This window comes from Nothobranchius furzeri, chromosome 7, assembly GCF_043380555.1.
Source record: "Nothobranchius furzeri strain GRZ-AD chromosome 7, NfurGRZ-RIMD1, whole genome shotgun sequence".
Classification (NCBI taxonomy): domain Eukaryota; kingdom Metazoa; phylum Chordata; class Actinopteri; order Cyprinodontiformes; family Nothobranchiidae; genus Nothobranchius; species Nothobranchius furzeri.
The window spans coordinates 37,562,314-37,580,184 of NC_091747.1; the positions used below are offsets into that span (position 1 = coordinate 37,562,314).

General features: G+C 42.9%; 1 protein-coding gene across 2 annotated transcripts in view; it reads left to right on the forward strand.

Annotated features, from left to right (window-relative positions):
* The first annotated feature begins 5,987 nt into the window (after positions 1 to 5,987).
* mkxa (mohawk homeobox a) overlaps positions 5,988 to 17,871 on the forward strand; it is a 31,761-nt gene continuing 19,877 nt past the window's right edge. Inside the window, exons 1-4 of one of the 2 annotated variants that reach the window (XM_015954873.3) lie at positions 5,988 to 6,159; positions 6,894 to 7,191; positions 8,741 to 8,900; positions 10,915 to 11,068. In XM_015954873.3, coding sequence (XP_015810359.3) covers positions 7,016 to 7,191; positions 8,741 to 8,900; positions 10,915 to 11,068 — 490 coding nt within the window. In that variant the 5' untranslated portion in view covers positions 5,988 to 6,159; positions 6,894 to 7,015. The remainder of the gene's footprint in view (positions 6,160 to 6,893; positions 7,192 to 8,740; positions 8,901 to 10,914; positions 11,069 to 17,871) is intronic. The other variant, XM_015954872.3, reaches the window with a different exon arrangement.

Below are 17,871 nucleotides of genomic sequence, written 5' to 3' on the forward strand. Positions count from 1 at the left end.
TCCTCTAAGTCATCCAAGCAAAGCTGCAATGGTGAGTGGTATTTTTCTTGAGATAATTTTTTTTTCATTTCCTATCCACTATAACATACCGACCTGTAATCAGGGTAAAATGAACATCAAATTTTTGTATTTTTAGAGCCTCCTGCACATTTTATTTATTTATTTATTCTTTATTAAACCAGGAAGGTCTCCTTGAGATTAAAAATCTCATTTTCAAGGGAGTCCTGGCCAAGAGGCATTAAAAGTTACTGTTACAAAGTTTTCAACTGCACAGACATGTTATACGCAAAATTACAGAAGGCATTTTCAACACAGGGAATCCATCTCAAGGATTCTTAGTCTGATTTCAATGTATTCAAGGAGATAAACTCAGTCAATGTCTAGCTTTCCTGCAGCCTGTTCCATGCAGAAGGAGCAGTGTGAAACGCCATTTTGCCCAGTTCGGTGGGAGCAAACGGAACATGAATGAATTAATTCATCACTGAACAGATGGCATCACGTTTGCAGATAGTTTTGAACAACTTCAGTATATTCACTGGCTCAAATTTGCATGTGTGCATTACATACACAAATATTAACATCAAATTGTTTAAGTAACTTTAAAAGTGCTTGACATTCTACGATATAAAGTAATGTTTCACCGTTTATGTTTCTGTTAAGTCTCTTGCCTGACCTCTACAGCAAATTGAATCATTTATGTGAGCCTAGCGTCGACCAATAGAGCTGTTTTTTTCACAAGAAGGAGCTGCCAATCAACAAGAACATGCCCCAGTCCCCAGCTTAGCACACCAACCTAGCTTAAATGCTAACTCAACCTGCATTGAATTCATGTCAGTCTGTAAACTTCAAGCTACCTGTGGAAAAGGATGGAAGGGAATGAACGAGGGGTGCGCTATGGTGGATTATTCCTTTTTCAGTGAGAGAAATTGGAAGTGTGGCATGAGAATGTGTGAGAACTGTGAAAAGCATGTGCCTCATGCACATCTGGTGTGTTTGAGCAGGAACATATCATAAACACAGTGCATAGGCAATAAGGGTAAAGGCTAAGGGTGCCATCCATCCAGGGGGTGCCTAATTACTTGTTCGTTAGTGCTGCAAGGCTATTTGTGTGTGCATGGCAGGCAGGGGGCGTGGCTTTCAGCTCCTTCTAGAAGGGGAGGAGACTCTCTAGTTGCTCTCACATCTCTGATGACCAAGACTCTGTGTCAGAGGCTCTGACACTGGTCAGTGACTCGATGCAATCTGCTGGGTTCCTTATAGGAAACTTTTTACTGATTGGCTTAATGAACTGACCTGTATTCGAGTGTGTTCTTTGTCCTTGAGACTACGCTTGTCAGGATTTGGCACTATATAAATAAACAGAATAGAAATTTAACTGAATCTCCTTTTTCTCCCCTTGATGACATCATGGTATGGACCAAAGAAACTTCTAGAAAATTCAAATGCCAAACAAAACTTATAATGGAACGCCTGTGATGGCCCTTCACCCTTTCATTCCCAGCTGGCTGTTGGACTCATGAGAGAATGATGTGATTCATCTACTGTGTGGTTCAGAGCCACCACCAACATCTGCAGCTTGTGTCACCAAGTTTTTTGTTCTTATTCTGCACAAAACCACTGGCAGTTCATTGCTTGATGACCCTAATAATGTCACAATGAGCTCATTGATGTTACTCAGGCCCCAGCTGACGTTACCCAACTTCCAAATTTTTTTGTGAAGATTTAACTTTGATGCTGAAGACTTGTGGTGTGTCCCTTCAAATAAAAAAATCAGACATTCTGTTTATTTTTAATTTAAGCTCATATTTATTCATGCTTAATGTGTAAGAAATTCTTAGTGGCTTAGAAGCTAATCAGGTGTCACATGAAGTCTATTTTTTAACCGTTAGAAGAGAAGTTGGAAAAGAGATCTGACTGTAACGGATGAAGCGCCAGAGCGTAGTGGATGTCTGCAAAGCTTCTCAGCAGATATCCAATGTCTCTCGATGTAATGACACTGGTGCCAGGCATCAAAACTCATTTCTGGTTGAACCCCAACAACCTATAAATGGATGACAAAAAAAAAAGCAGAAGCCAACGTGATTCATGAACTCCAGCCTGAGATGAAACAGAGCTGTGTGCAAGAATTGTCTGCAGAGTCCTTGCCACCAACCCCCCCTGGAGTTGTGACATAAAGATTAATGTTGTGATTCTACCTGCCGGATTGCTTTGTTCACCCATGGTGGACCACAGGCAGCCCCTACATGTGCAGAGCATTTAGATTAAAGTGATTCTGGCAACAAGACTTCAGAGATGGCCGCTCATCTAGCTGTGGATAACAGGGAAAAGGTCAGAGGAGGTAACAGGAGTTCACCTCAGGCGAGACCTTAAACTTACAATATAGTGTAAATCCCAGGCAAATAAACCATGTCTGACCCTAATTAACGTGATTACATGACTGGACCAGTCATAGCACGTTTGTGAAAGCTCTTAGTGTAAGTCAACTTCCCCAGTTAAATGAAAATAAGCACAAATAAACAATAATTACACAGAACCAGAAAGTCTTCATATGGCTCTTGCTGCTTAGTCACGTCCTTTGAATAACTACCCTGGATAAACCCCAAAGAAACACACAGCTGAGAACTTCAGAACCTATGACTCATGAGCCCATAACGTGACAGGTTTATAATGGAAGTCAATGAGAGGGTGCATCAGAAGTAATCAGCTGTGGCATGGCTATTTGCAGGACAGCTCCTTTTTTCTGTATTTCACTAAAACTGCTTTGTTTATCTAATGGAATGTTTAGTTGGCCTGGTCTCGAATCTACTCTCAGCTTTGAGGCAGCTGAAGGTACTGTAAAACAGTAGATGTGCAGCTTTGTTTGGAGACATAATGGGTCTGTTTGATGCAGAGGCATGGCCTTGCATAAATGAAACATGATGCATCAATTAAAAGCATCTATAACAAGTTTACTGTTCTGTAAGGTGTCTGCAGCAGACAGTTGCTTTAACCCTAACCCTAACCCTAGCTCTGAAAATGCTTCAAGACTGTGAAAAGAGTATCGATCCACTTTGCTGCAAGGTTATCTTCTAAAATGTGACAGACTGCACAGAAAATAAGGTTTAAGACTTCCTGCTTCTTGTCACTGTTTTATATTCTCTCCCTGTGTCATCAGGTAACCTTTACAGTGACTCCTTGTCAGTATCAGGTTGTTTTGCCACCAGAACCACCTTAATTATTCATGTCACAAATCCAACAAGATGCTAAGAACATTCCTCAGATGACCTGGTCCATTTTGGCATGGCATCATCATTTCCATCTATGAGAACCTCATGGAACTGCCACATCTAACAGGTTCTGGACTGAACTGAGATGTGGTGACTGTGGAGGCCGTTGGAATCCAATGAACTCATGATCAGTTAGAGATGATCTGAGCTTTGTGACATGCTGCATGATCCTGCTGGAAGGAGCCATCAGAGGATGGGCCCGTGTGGTCGGAAAGGGATGGACATGGTCAGCAACAAAACTCAGATAGGCTGTGGTGTTTAAATCAGGCTCAGGTGGAACTAAAGTGGCCATTGAGGGACAAGAACATCCCCCACCACCACCACCATTACACCACTAGCAGCAGCCTGAAGCATTGATACAGGCAGAATCGATCCATGCTTTCATGTTGGTGACACCAAATTGTGACCTGACTATTCTGAACATGGGACTAGGGTCAAGCACCCCTGATGTAGAACCAGTATGTCCATTCTCTGACTTCAACACAACAGTTGCATCCACCCAACTGCTGCTCACTGGATATTTTCTCTTTTTTGGGCCATCCCCTGTAACCCCTATGGTTGTGGATGGAAACCCCAGAACATCTACATATTCTGAAACCAGTCTGTCTGTTACAGAGGTGTCCAACTCTAATTCTGGGAGCCACAATTCAGTACTTTTTAATTGTTTCTTTGCTCCAACACGCCTGTTTCATTTAGTTTAGCAGGTCATGCGCTGCAGAAGTTTGTTAATCATCTGCTGATTAAAGCATTTGTCTGTTTGAGCAGAGAAACAGCTAAAACAAACAGGGCAGTGGACCCCCTGGCCTGCCAGACTCGTCCTCTGTTTAATTCTGCACAGAGAAAGAGTCTGATAACTCACAGGCAACGAGGCACATGAGGGGCGGGACTAGGCAGCTCAAAAATAACCAATCAGAAAAAAGACGGAAATGGTGACCTTACCGCGTGACGCTGTAGTTTTATAGCTGTGGTAAAAAAAAAAGGCGTCTGCCAACAGCACAAACATCTTTTATTTTTAGAAATGCTTTTAGCGCTTCTACTTGTTGTGGTTTTAAAAACATTCAAGTCATTTAGAACGGAGGAAAGAGCCTCAGCAAACCCCGCCGCTGTCTTCGTTGTTTATGAGAAACTGAGCGTCACTGTGTGTGGCGTCCGCACGCTGTAGTTTTTTAGCTGTAGTCCAAAATGGCGTCTGGCAACAGCACAAACATCTTTCTTTAGAAGAAATAATTTTAGAGCTTCTACTTGTCGTGGTTTTAAAGACATTCAAGTAATTTAGAACAGAGGAAAGAGCTGCAGCGAACTCCGCTTAAGTCACCATGTTTAAGACAAACTTGGCGTTGTGGTGTGTGACGCACGCTAATCAACGCAGATTGGCTCAGTTAGAATTCTCAGGGGGTTGTGTTATTTGAATAGGAGAGTTCCTGGGCCCTTTCTCTGTGCAGAATTAAACAGAGGAGTCTGACTGGCTAGGCTATTGACCTCCAGGACCAGGATTGGACACCACTAGTTTAATACCAACAACCATGCTATGTTCAAATTCTTTTAATTCGCCTTTCTTCTTTTTTCTGATGCTCAATGGCACCTTCAGCAAGTCTTCCTCATGTCTAGCTAGCTAAATGTGTTGCTTTGCAACCATGTAAATAACTGGCTGGATCATATCAAGCAGTTAAACAGGTGAGCTTCATAAAATGACTTGTCAGTGTGTATAACCCAAGTTTTCATTTGTGTGTGGTGTTTTACTGTTGTGTTTTAAATCATCAATCATCTGTGTGGATTTCTGCCCTTTGGTCTTATCTAGGGGTACACCAATATATCGATCGACCGATATTTATCGTTTTTATATATCGGCCACAGCCGATATTTGTAGTGAGGCTGATTTAAAGTCAGGTGCTTGCTCGGGCAGCACCTTTGCAGAATTGAATGGAATCTATTTTTACATTCACCAACAACATCTACATAATAAATACTCTAAATTAAATTAGTAACACTGACCGGTGCACATAGTTAAAATTTAAAATTAGAGTTAAAAAACAGATGCAATGTTGTGCATCAACTAATGTTATTATTGTGAAATATGGTGTAAAACATCTGGACAGACGCTATGAAATTGGCCCATAAAAATCGGCAGGTGCATAACAGCCATTGGCTGACCATGTCTTCTACATATCGGCATTGGTATTGGCAGTAGAATAACCCGTAGCGGTTGACATTTTAATCCGGTCTAATGTTTAATAGCATGTTTGGGCTAAACTTAATGGTTTAATGGCTGTGGCAAGCCTGGGTTTACAGCGTTAACATATTAGATTGATGTTCTAGGGTGAAGATTTAGATTTTTAACTAACTGTTAATCAGCTAATAAACAAAATAGAGGAATTTATTTACAGAGAATAAATGGTAGGTCAGGTTTCATGCATAAACCTGGTTTGTTGTGTTTTAAGTAAAACCCATGTGCAGTGGCACATACATATTATTATCATTAATGACACGTTGTTTTCTATAGCTGTATTGTTCCTCTCCTAACACGAGCCACACGAACTTTTACATTTCTAAATATTTTTTATTTTTATCTCCTCCGCCTCCAGCCGACTCTCTCCGGCGTGAAACCTTCCTCTCTCTCTCCTTTCCGATGGCGGCTGCCGCCCCTGAACAGGCTTAAGGCACCGCCAGTATGTTCGCAGACTCGGGCTGTGTGCTAGGAAACATGAGCAGGGACTGGTATTCAGAGTCCGGGGCGGCGCCGCAGGCCACCGGATAAAACGGAGGAGGAGGCGGCGGTCCGTGCGGTTAGAGCTCAGAGACTCAGGCAGGGAGCATGTGAGCGGGGCATGGGCAACTGGAAGCAGGATTATTGTTGTTCAGCACGGCAGAGAGACGCAGGAGGAACACTGGCAAGGTAACCGACAAGTTTCTTACCACAGAGCTGACGTGCTGTTGTTGTTTTAGCCAATTAGTGCACGCGCACCTTCACAGACGTTTACTTTGAATGAAGTTTAATACAGCTTTGTGTTGGCATGGATGTGTCGCACGGATAATTAAAAACTGGGGTTAGTGTTATCTTTGTACAAGCGCGCGACAGGTTGTTAATTAATCCACGTCACGTTCACCCGAGACAGAATGGCCGATTTATCCTGCAGAAATTACTAATAAAATCTAAGAAGACACAAACGTAAAAAGAAAGATGTAAATATTGTATGAAAATGTAAAAGTATCTAAAGATTAAGAACACAGAGGCGCAAACGCAAAAGTTTAAATTCTACTGGACCGGAACGGACTTTTTAGGCTTAAATCCTTTTTAGTCAAAACTGTCATTGCTGCCGCACCATTTAAGGGTTTTTCTGTTGATTTTATTCAAGCTGTTTAAATTAAATTATTTGTTGCATTTAATGAAATCAAGTTTGAGATTTTAAAGTTTCATTAAATACTTTAGTGCACCCCACAAAGTAACCTTAAAACTGTCAACTCAGGCTGTTAATCATCTAAAATAATAATAATTGAGAACAATAGTAATTATTATTTTTAAATATTTGATTTGCGCAAATTTGATTTGGAACACTCAAGTTGCGCATCCTAATGATGGATTTGTGCCGGAATGATTATATTTCAGTTGACAAATCTTTCCCCCCACAGGAGAGACAAGAGGACGCTGCGACGAATCTAAGGACATACTTTTTCCTCCTGACATCTCTTGTCAATTTGTGCGCCTCAGAGAGATACATCGCTGGATTGGGCACGCGCGTGTGTGGCCAAAGATGAACGCCATCGTATTTAACAAGCTGAACAGCCAGGTCCTGTTTGAGGAGAAGGCCAAGGAGGTGGAAATGAGCAGCAGAAATTACCTGGAAGTCATAGACGGGCAGCATCCAGACCTGCTCTCCGGCAGCCCGAGCATCAGGGACAGCCAGGCCATCAGACACCGGCGCAGCGGGTACGTGCGGCTATCGGCTCTGTCCGCGCGCGCGCGCGTGTGTGTGTGTGTGTGTGTGTGTGTGTGTGTGTGTGTGTGTGTGTGTGTGTGTGTGTGTGTGTAGTAACCAGACTGGAAGGGAACGCTCACCCAGGGGGTTATTATCTCACCAGGATCTCACGCTCTATTAGTGCGAAAAAGTAGAAAATCTAGATGGTGCTCGTGCGTAAAAAGGTAAAGGCGAGAAATATTCGAATTCTGTGGATCAAAATTCTTGGAAATTTGTTGTTGATGCTCATTTTTAAAGAATCCCCTTTGGATTTTATTTTGATCTAGTTTTACATTTGCTGATTTGCTCAAACGTTTCCAGCAGCTGTGCGTAATTACGCACATGTGCGGTAAAACTGGATTAAAAATTCCAAGCGCTCCTTCCTTCAGGACTTTGAATTCTCTGTTACAGTTTGACGTTTTGTTCTTCTTCCTGTGGCGCTAGTTGATTGATCAGATTGTAAATATTTCTTGTTTCCAAAGCTGGTCCTCATTTAGGTGTTGATGTTCACAGTTAATGTTGGGATTAATAAGGTCAGACCTGTTCAGTAGCCTGTCCTACAGAGGTCTCCATCTGCTTCCAATAGAAACACGTTCACCCTTGAGCTCCCTGTGTGGTCTGGTCTATCACATAAAGACTTTTTTTAATGAATTTTATTTTGTTTGTCAGTAACAGGAAGCAGGTGTGAGAGAATATTCATTTCATTCTTCACCTGTTAGACTCACGTGAGACCAGAAGGAGCTTCCTCTCAGGGAGTAAACATAAAAATGTTAGTTATTATATATAAAGGTGTGTGTGTGTGTGTGTGTGTGTGTGTGTGTGTGTGTGTGTGTGTGTGTGTGTGTGTGTGTGTGTGTGTGTGTGTGTGTGTGTGTGTGTGTGTGTGTGTGTGTGTGTGTGTGTGTGTGTGTGTGTGTGTGTGTGAGAGAGAGAGTTTTAAATCAAAAGTTTAGATCCTGCAGTGAAATATGCTCAAGGATGTTCATAGCGATCTAGATTACAAGGAAAATGTTTGTAGAGCACGAACCTCAGGCAGACTTTGAGGTTAGACTTAAATCTGTTACATCTGCAGTCAGTGGAGCTTTTTGGAGGAGATAAAGGGAGAGGGAGGTGAGAGAGAGCAAGCAGCACCACACTGACATCTACAGGTTCACTGAACCTGCAGCTGCTGCCTGCTTCTCTGCCTGACTGTGTTCTTCATCCTTTCCAGCTCACTCCCTGTCATCCTTTCTTCCTTCATTCTGCACGTTTTGGTGTAATTTAGGCGTGTTTAGTGAGAGGATTCTGATGTTCGCCTCAGCTCCACTAGCAGCTGCAGTGTTGGGCTCGTTTCAGCAGACAGCAACACACAGATGTTAAGCTATTTACTCACACAGTTTACAGAAAGAAAAACTGATTTTAATGATGCTTTTATGGACACATTTAGATAATCTTCTTCAGGTTTTGCCGAATTTCAAAATTCCCATATGATTAATGTTTTCACATCCAGCCTGACTTTCCTCTGTCCTCTCTGATGCTCAGGGGTCGTCCCAGTGGAGGAAAAGTGCGACACAAGCGCCAGGCATTGCAGGATATGGCACGGCCACTGAAGCAGTGGCTCTACAAGCACAGAGACAACCCCTACCCGACCAAGACGGAGAAAATCCTCCTGGCACTCGGCTCACAAATGACTCTGGTACAGGTGAGAAGCCGGTCTTTGGCCGTCTTTAATCTGGCACTGGCGTTGCTGCTGTGTTAAATATTTAACATGACTTTTGCTTGTGTGCAACAGTTAACAAAACACAGCAATGTTTCAATTATTCTTTTCTTTTTAGGAGCTCTTGCACAGATTAGGAGCTTAATCCCAAAGTTTTTGTTTAAGTATTTAAAACTGCTCTGTTCTTCTAATTAAAGGTAAAATATTATGAATGTGTAGCAGAACTGTTGGTGTTTTTAAAGATGACAGTCTCATGATGAGACGCATGAGCAAAAGGAGAGGAAAACCCAGCACTGAGAATGTGTGTGTTTGGCACGTGCGGCGGTGTGTGTGTGTACAGTATCATTTGACTGACAAGTCACTGATGCAGCCTCCGAGAGTCTGCAGCTTTTTCGTGCTGCTGGCCACCGCTCCTAATCTGCCTCTGGTTTCGGGGGTCCTGCCGGAGCCGTTTGTTTTGGTGAGGGCGAACCGGAGCGCTGGAATGCTTTGGACTCTAGGACACCGACTCACACACGTCTAGGCCGACACCCAAATACAAGCAGCTGAGGTCAAAGGTCAGAAGAAGATTTCTTGAATTTAGATTTGAGCGAGGACAGGCATTTGATTTATCACACTTTTCAGCAGAGAGGAGGTTTAAAACATTCGTTGTTCATTTCTTATTACCAACGGTCGCAGCGATGATTAGTCGACAAATCAGTGTTTGTCTGACAAATATCAGTTTTTGAAGAAAATCCGAACATCAGTTATCACTTTTAGGTGTTTAATTCCTTGTGTTTACCCTTTAAAGCACAAACAGTAACTAAAAGATTAAAGTTTCCCTCCTCTTTTAGAAAAATAATGATTAATTCTGAATAAATCAATGTTAAAATACTTAACCGTAGACGCTGCTTTGTGTCTTTCCATCAACGGAGGCTCAGAACTCTTCCACCGTTTAGTCCAGACAGACCTCTATTAGGACTGCCAGTGATACTTAATGCATCACTTCCTGTCCATTCTTCTCTGGAAAGCCCAACCTGGCACCAGGTGTCAAAGAGCAGCTAAATCTGTCATGTTTTAGGACAACAACCTTCCATTTTCCATGTAAATGTTGTAAGTTGTTCCCTCAGTTTGTGCTAATAGTCCAGCGTCTCCGTGCTTGCACGCCGTCTCCTCTACGCTACAGACGGGCCACGGGGGAAAATGTTTCACACTTTTTCTCTGTGCCACCCTTTTGTTTTTTGTTTTTTGTTCTCATCTGTCCTCATTAGTGCTCCATCTCACGCCTCACCTCGTCTCACCTCCCCTCCCCACCCTGCTGCCAAGCCACACTTGCTCGGTGCCGCCATCCCTCTGGTGTGCCACAGCACTGGGCTCCAGGCTAAAGGACGTAGGATGGTCTTAGTTAACGAGAAACACAATACTTAAGGAGAGGACCTTAAAAAATAAGTACTCTAGCATAAGGCCCGTGTCCCTGCCTCTTCATAAGCCGCTTGAAATCTATTGAGCATGAAAAGTTTTTCCAGTAGAGCATCTAATAGTCTCCCCTCCCAGTGCAAGGAAGAGGGCCGGCTCAAGTGTCTCTTTTATTGCATCTTGAGGACAGTGTTGGAAAAAAAATATTATTTGAGGGAAGGCTGCATGAGTCCAGAGTAAGCATCTCAGCCGGCGCGTTAGTAGATGAAACGGTGCGTTCACTGGCTGTCTGGCGTTTGTTTCTGTGTGGCGTTGACACAGAAAAGAGGCAAGGCCTGGACGCCTCCCTGGTGCATCTTGGATGTCTCCTAAAGCTCAATTTAAGAGTTCCTCTGCAACCTGACCCTGTCTCTGTACTCAGTGTCAGTCCCTGTTTTTTTTTTTTTTTTTTTCTGAATGAGACTCGTGGCAGGCAGGGAGCAGACAATTTCATAGAGGATGGATTTTTTGTTTGTGGATGTGGAGGAGTTTGGATTCCAAACAATAATTTGTTTCTGTTTGCTGTGTGTTCCCACTTCCTGTTATTTCCTCCCACTCCTCTCAGGTGTCCAACTGGTTTGCCAATGCCAGGAGGCGGCTGAAGAACACGGTGAGGCAGCCGGACCTGAGCTGGGCACTCCGGATCAAGCTCTACAACAAATACGTTCAGGGCAACGCAGAGAGGCTGAGTGTCAGCAGTGAAGACAGCTGCTCCGAAGGTACGAGACAGATTAATGACGGCTTAAGGGTTCTTAATATCTAATGGTCCAGAGGGGTGAGGAGCCACCCAAGCTGGGGCTGCTCAGTGGCTACTGTCCAACAAAACAACAGCCAGCCCACTGGCCTAACAGGACGGAGTTCTCAGCAATGAAATGGGATTTTAACACAACAAATCACGTCCGGCTCTGTCGTGTGCACGGCCACTAAGCTGTGAAAACACTTGTGTCTAATCTTCTGGGCTGAGGGGCAGACCTGCTTCATGCTATCCACCAGTCGCTGGTGTGCCTAAACCTTCTGGAGATTTACAACAGTCTTCTCAGCTAAGATAATGTCACACTGCTTTCATCACTCCCACACACATACACACACACACACACACACACACACACACACACACACACACACACACACACACACACACACACACACACACACACTTGGCCTTGTTCCCTTGATTTAGTGTTGCTCTCACTGAGAGGATTTTTTTTGGTTACAAAGATAACTTTAGCCTTCTGCTGGGTATTTCAGCCATTCTGAAGTGTGCTCTTGTTACAAAGTTGTCAATAATCACCATCTTACCCATTTTAGAAGGCTCCCAAACAGCCTCAGTTTGGAGAAATAGTTTGAATCTAGCACGACCGAGAACAGCCAAGATCAAAGTTTACTACTGATGTCTCAATATTTCTTGCTTTTACCATTTTTGGAGTCTTACGCAATAATATTCATGATTTTTGAGCATCTTGCCTCTCATTGGCTAACAGCACTGCTCCTCTACCAACACGTGTGTTAGCTCTGCAATGTTGATGTTTTATAACATCAGCCTGGAGGAGTTCTGCCACATTGTGGAGTTGCTAATGCTAACAGTTAATTTCTACTAGCCGAGGTGCATTGTGATCTCTCCTGGATGCTAAATCGACAACGGCTTTCCTGGTCAAGATGGGTGTGTCTATCAATGCTAATTTACAACAGAATAGACTTTATTGATCCCATGGTGGGGAAATTCACTTGTTACAGCAGCACATATACTTAGGAGGATAATTTGAAGACAAATAATAACAACGGTACGTGTACATACTCATAGGCAGTAAACTATTATTGTAACCTTCGACCGCTAAAAACCACAAATAAAAAAAATAAAAAACTTGGGTTCTAGCCCTATGAGGCATACTGTAAAAGACACACACATACAATGTAAATCCAGCACTGCACACGTTTTAAACACATACCCAGTATTGCATTTGTGTTATTGTGTACCAGGATAATGCCAGTACCAGTTAAACTGCGGCGTTATACACTCTTACTGCAGAGGGGATGAATGACCTATGGTAGCTTTCCGTTTTACATCTGGGATGTCTCAGTCTGCCTCTGAAGGAGCTGTCCATGGTCTCCACAGTGGAACGCAATGGGTGGAAGGGTTTTTTTAAGATGGAGGTCATATTGTCACCCACTCCAGTCGATTGGTTCCAATCACCTTATCCTTTGTTGTGTTTGTACCTGAACTGATCCGCTCTGATTAGTACCTACACCGTCTTGCATATAGCAGCCGTTTCCATACTTATTGCCACTTTCTATTACTATTTTACCATGATCATAATCTTACTTCCTATATTTTCTCATCTCTTTTACCTGCCTTTTTTTTTTTTTTGCACCAAGCACCGCAGCAATTTCCTAATGTTGTGCTTCTCGCACACATGGCCATAAAAACCCTTCTGATTTTGATCTTCACCAGCATCCTCCTTTCACACGTCTCCTCAACTGAATCCATTGCACAGCTCAGAACCGAGCTAGCTTTGCAAACTAACTTGTTCAGTCTCTTCCCATCACGGTCAGAGCTGCCTGCACCCCAACAGACCACAGCAGAGTTGATAACAGAGCCAACAACAGAGTGATAAAAGGATTTTAGGAGCTGGGAATTAACTCCAAAGACCTCAGCCTCCTCAGGAGGTGGAGGCAGCTTTTGCCCTTCTTATACAGAGCCTCCGTATTGTTGGACTAGTTCAGTTTGCTGTTGAGGTGAACACCCAGGTACTTAATGGTATCCGACACTCAATGTCTACGTTACGCTCACACCAGTCCATAAAGTCCAAGATGACTGACATGTACTCAGTTACCCAATTTTCAGTGGGACGCAGATTTGAGAGGCTTCTTCTGACCCGAGCAGTTCTTTTGGCAGCTAGTCCAGAAGATAGCGGTAGAAGACTATTTTCACATTTGACCTGCATGTAAAACTCAATGAAGCTGATTTCAAAAAGAACAACTGTTTTTCAGTGAACATCACAAGTAAGATGGCAACAACGCACTTTGGTTTTCTCTGTCCTCAGACTAGGCATTAGCTCATCAGCTTTGCCGAACAGAAATGCTATCTCTCTTAAAAAGAGACCATTCAGGTAACCCAGTAATGTTTCACTTTTGTACAGAAAAGAAATCCTGATAAAACACGTAAATTTTCCTGCTAACTCAGTAGTTTTTAAATAATCTTTTACTTTGAAGAGGAGAATTAACGAAAAGTTAAGTCTCAGACTTGGAGGGAGAACCTTTCATAGGTCATTTCACTAATTTTCTCAGAGTTTAAAGTTGCAAAGGTTAGTTTAAATTCACACTTTTATTATTAACAGTTCTGGTTTGAACCTGATGCACTTTGCAGCCGAACATTCTTGCATCACACTTGGCATGGTGAAAGGTCGGGCCATGTCCGGCCGTGTTTGTCACAAAGCGGGTTGGTGCTGTGCAGAACATTGTTCTGTGCATAAATGTTGAGCGTGCGATCCAGCTGAGAGATGCGCGGTGGCCAGCGGGCTGCAACACACTGTCATTAAGACACCCCGCCGGGCCAACCTCTGCTTCCAAGGCTGCAATTGGAAATAAGCAGCTCTATGTCTGCTATGTATTTACTGCAAACACATGGCCAATCTCAAGGGAGGGTCCAGCCTCTCGTCTGCTCACTGACGGCGCTGAAATCAAGGTCGGGAATTGTCATAAAATAAAAGTTTGGTAGTCAGGCAGCGAGAGGATGAACAAAGGAAGAGCGCTGTGGTGTCAGTAATCTCTAATTAAGTTTTCTGAGGAGGTGAAGCTGAGCGTGTGGCTTCCAGAGGAATGTGTGCGTGGTGTTTGTGTTGTGTCTGCCGCAGGCCGCTGCACCACCGGAGGCTCCGTATATCTCCCCGACTCCTCTCGCTGTCACATTATGGTTATGAAGCTGTCCGCAGCCTGCTCCCTCTCCTGACCCATGTTTTCTGAGGCTTTCCATTATGTTTTTAAGCCTACGTTTTTGTTCCAGAGACTATTTATGAGCTCAGATATGATCCCGTTGACCGTGTGTACATCCGTCCTACTGTCCTAAAATGGTCCAGCTTGTTTTGTTATAGCAGCACCACGACCAAGGTGAGACGGAAAGGCTGGTTCTACTCAGAGTCTGGAAAAGAAATGCTGCTGCTTCTGGTTTTTTAAAAATCTGACACCAGATTCTTGCAGGATTAAAATGAAAGGTCAGATTGTGTGGTGCTGAACTCTACCCCAGAAAGCAAAGAGGAAGGAAAGCCATGTGTTTCTGATACGTGGGAGCTATCATTTTAATTTGGACGAGGCGGAGTCAAATGTCCAACTTGCCCAAATTACAGAATTACTGTCTTGGCAGTGGATTGTCCTTGATTTCCCATTTGCCAGAGCAGATCTGTTTTTTTCAGCAGAGTATTTTATCTTCCTCTTGTTTCTTTCATCAGGTAGAAACTCAGTGCTTTCTTTCAATCTCTTCTCTGCAGAGCACAGTGGAAATTATTTATTTCTGCAGGGGAACAGAGGAGTAATGGACTTTTGATGGACAGGAAATCACCTATCAGCCGTTATGGTTCGGTAATGCATCTCAAGTCTCAGCTGGGTTTTCAGCTTAGGAGGCGATGCCAACATCAGGGCAGCAGTGCCAGGCTGAAATCCTCCAGTTCTGGCATTTGATTCAAGATTAGCTCAGAAAAACCTGTCTCCATGTCAGAGCGGATGAACAGGAGTGAGAAAATAACTTAACCTGGTCTCCAGGTTTTAGTGCTTCGGCTGTGGGAGCTGGCGCCGGTTGCTTTGGGTGACTTTATGGTGATAGAAAAACCTGTTCAGACTACTCAGATACAGGAGGAGAGAAATGAGTCATTCAGCTCTTTGGCCTTCATGTGTCATTATGTTATGATCACATGTTAGTGCGTCTGAAACTCTTATCGGTCTTTTTCTGAGGTTGTCCAAATGTTTGAGTCAGAAAGTGTGACTGCTGCAGTGACTGATATTCATGCCCACTGCTGGGGCTGTGAATTGGCAAGGATGAATCGATATTATATATATATATATATATATATATTACAGTGGGGCAAAAAAGTATTTAGTCAGCCACCGATTGTGCAAGTTCTCCCACTTAAAATGATGACAGAGGTCAGTAATTTACATCATAGGTACACTTCACCTGTGAGAGACAGAATGTGAAAAAAATCCATGAATTCACATGGCAGGATTTTTAAAGAATTTATTTGTAAATCAGGGTGGAAAATAAGTATTTGGTCACTTCAAACAAGGAAAATCCCTGGCTCTCACAGACCTGTAACATCTTCTTTAAGAAGCTTTTCTGTCCTCCACTCGTTACCTGTATTAATCAGGGTATCTGCAGGTTTAAGAGAGCCAAATTTAAGACTTTTTAAGACCTTTTTTAAGGCCACTTTGACCAAATTTAAGCTATTTTTTAAAATTAAATTTAAGCTATAATTTCCAGCTATTGCCTGGAACCGGTGCTAACCACGTCGCGAACTTGGGATTAACCATCCAGTTACCATTAAACTTGCACTTCCCCATGGTGCAAGCTCCCACTAGCTTAACCAGCTAATGTGCTCATCTAAAAATAGCCCCCTTTCACAACCAACTGAATGTGTACGGTTCCGCTTACGGCAACATCGTACACAAAAAAATGCTGAACACTAATTAGAAATTCACGAAAATTTTATAGAAATAAAATAATCTAGTTTATTGGGTCTTTGGTAATTTAAGACCTCTGGAAACTGTATTTAAGGATTATTTGTCATTTTTAAGGATTTTTAAGGCCTTAAATTTGGAAAAGCAAATTTAAGACTTTTTAAGGACCCGCGGATACCCTGTAATGGCACCTGTTTGAACTCATTATCTGTATAAAAGACACCTGTCCACAGCCTCAAACACTCAGACTCCAAACTCCACTATGGCCAAGACCAAAGACCTTTCGAAGGACACCAGGAAAAGAATTGTAGACCTGCACCAGACTGGGAAGAGTGAATCTACAATAGGCAAGCAGCTTGGTGTGAAAAAATCAACTGTGGGAGCAATTATCAGAAAATGGAAGACATACAAGACCACTGATAATCTCCCTCGATCTGGGGCTCCACGCAAGATATCATCCCGTGGGGTCAAAATGATCATGAGAACGGTGAGCAAGAATCCCAGAACCACATGGGGGGACCTGGTGAATGACCTGCAGAGAGCTGGGACCACAGTAACAAAGGTCACCATCAGTAACACACTACAACGGCAGGGAATCAAATCCTGCAGTGCCAGACGTGTTCCGCTGCTGAAGCCAGTGCATGTCCAGGCACGTCTGAAGTTTGCCAGAGAGCACATGGATGATACAGCAGAGGATTGGGAGAATGTCATGTGGTCAGATGAAACCAAAGTAGAACTTTTTGGTATAAACTCAACTTGTCGTGTTTGGAGGAAGAAGAATACTGAGTTGTATCCCAAGAACACCATACCTACTGTGAAGCATGGGGGTGGGAACATCATGCTTTGGGGCTGTTTTTCTGCTAAGGGGACAGGACGACTGATCCGTGTTAAGGACAGAATGAATGGGGCCATGTATCGTGAGATTCTGAGACAAAACCTCCTTCCATCAGTGAGAGCTTTGAAGATGAAACGTGGCTGGGTCTTCCAACACGACAATGATCCCAAACACACCGCCCGGGCAGCAAAGGAGTGGCTCAGTAAGAAGCATTTGAAAGTCCTGGAATGGCCTAGCCAGTCTCCAGACCTCAACCCCATAGAAAATCTGTAGAGGGAGTTGAAAGTCCGTGTTGCTCGGCGACAGCCCCAAAACATCACTGCTCTCGAGAAGATCTGCATGGAGGAATGGGCCAAAATACCAGCTACTGTGTGCGCAAACCTGGTAAAGACCTATAGTAATCGTTTGACCTCTGTTATTGCCAACAAAGGTTATGTTACAAAGTATTGAGTTGAATTTTTGTTATTGACCAAATACTTATTTTCCACCCTGATTTACAAATAAATTCTTTAAAAATCCTGCCATGTGAATTCATGGATTTTTTTTTCACATTCTGTCTCTCACAGTTGAAGTGTACCTATGATGAAAATTACTGACGTCTGTCATCATTTTAAGTGGGAGAACTTGCACAATCGGTGGCTGACTAAATACTTTTTTGCCCCACTGTATGTGTGTGTGTGTGTGTGTGTGTGTGTGTGTGTGTGTGTGTGTGTGTGTGTGTGTGTGTGTGTGTGTGTGTGTGTGTGTGTGTGTGTGTGTGTGTGTGTGTGTGTGTGTGTGTGTGTGTGTGTGTGTGTGTGTGTGTGTGTGTGTGTATATATATATATATAATAAATATATATAATATATTTATATGTGTGTGTGTGTGTAAATATGTATAGAATATGTGTAGAATATTTGTAAATTGAAACGGTAAATGTTTTCGTATAAATGCTCAATACAAAATGTATGCACTGTTTTTATATCTATTCAGTCTCATAACATAAAATATTTTGATATTTCAGTGTATTGATATTTCCTTAC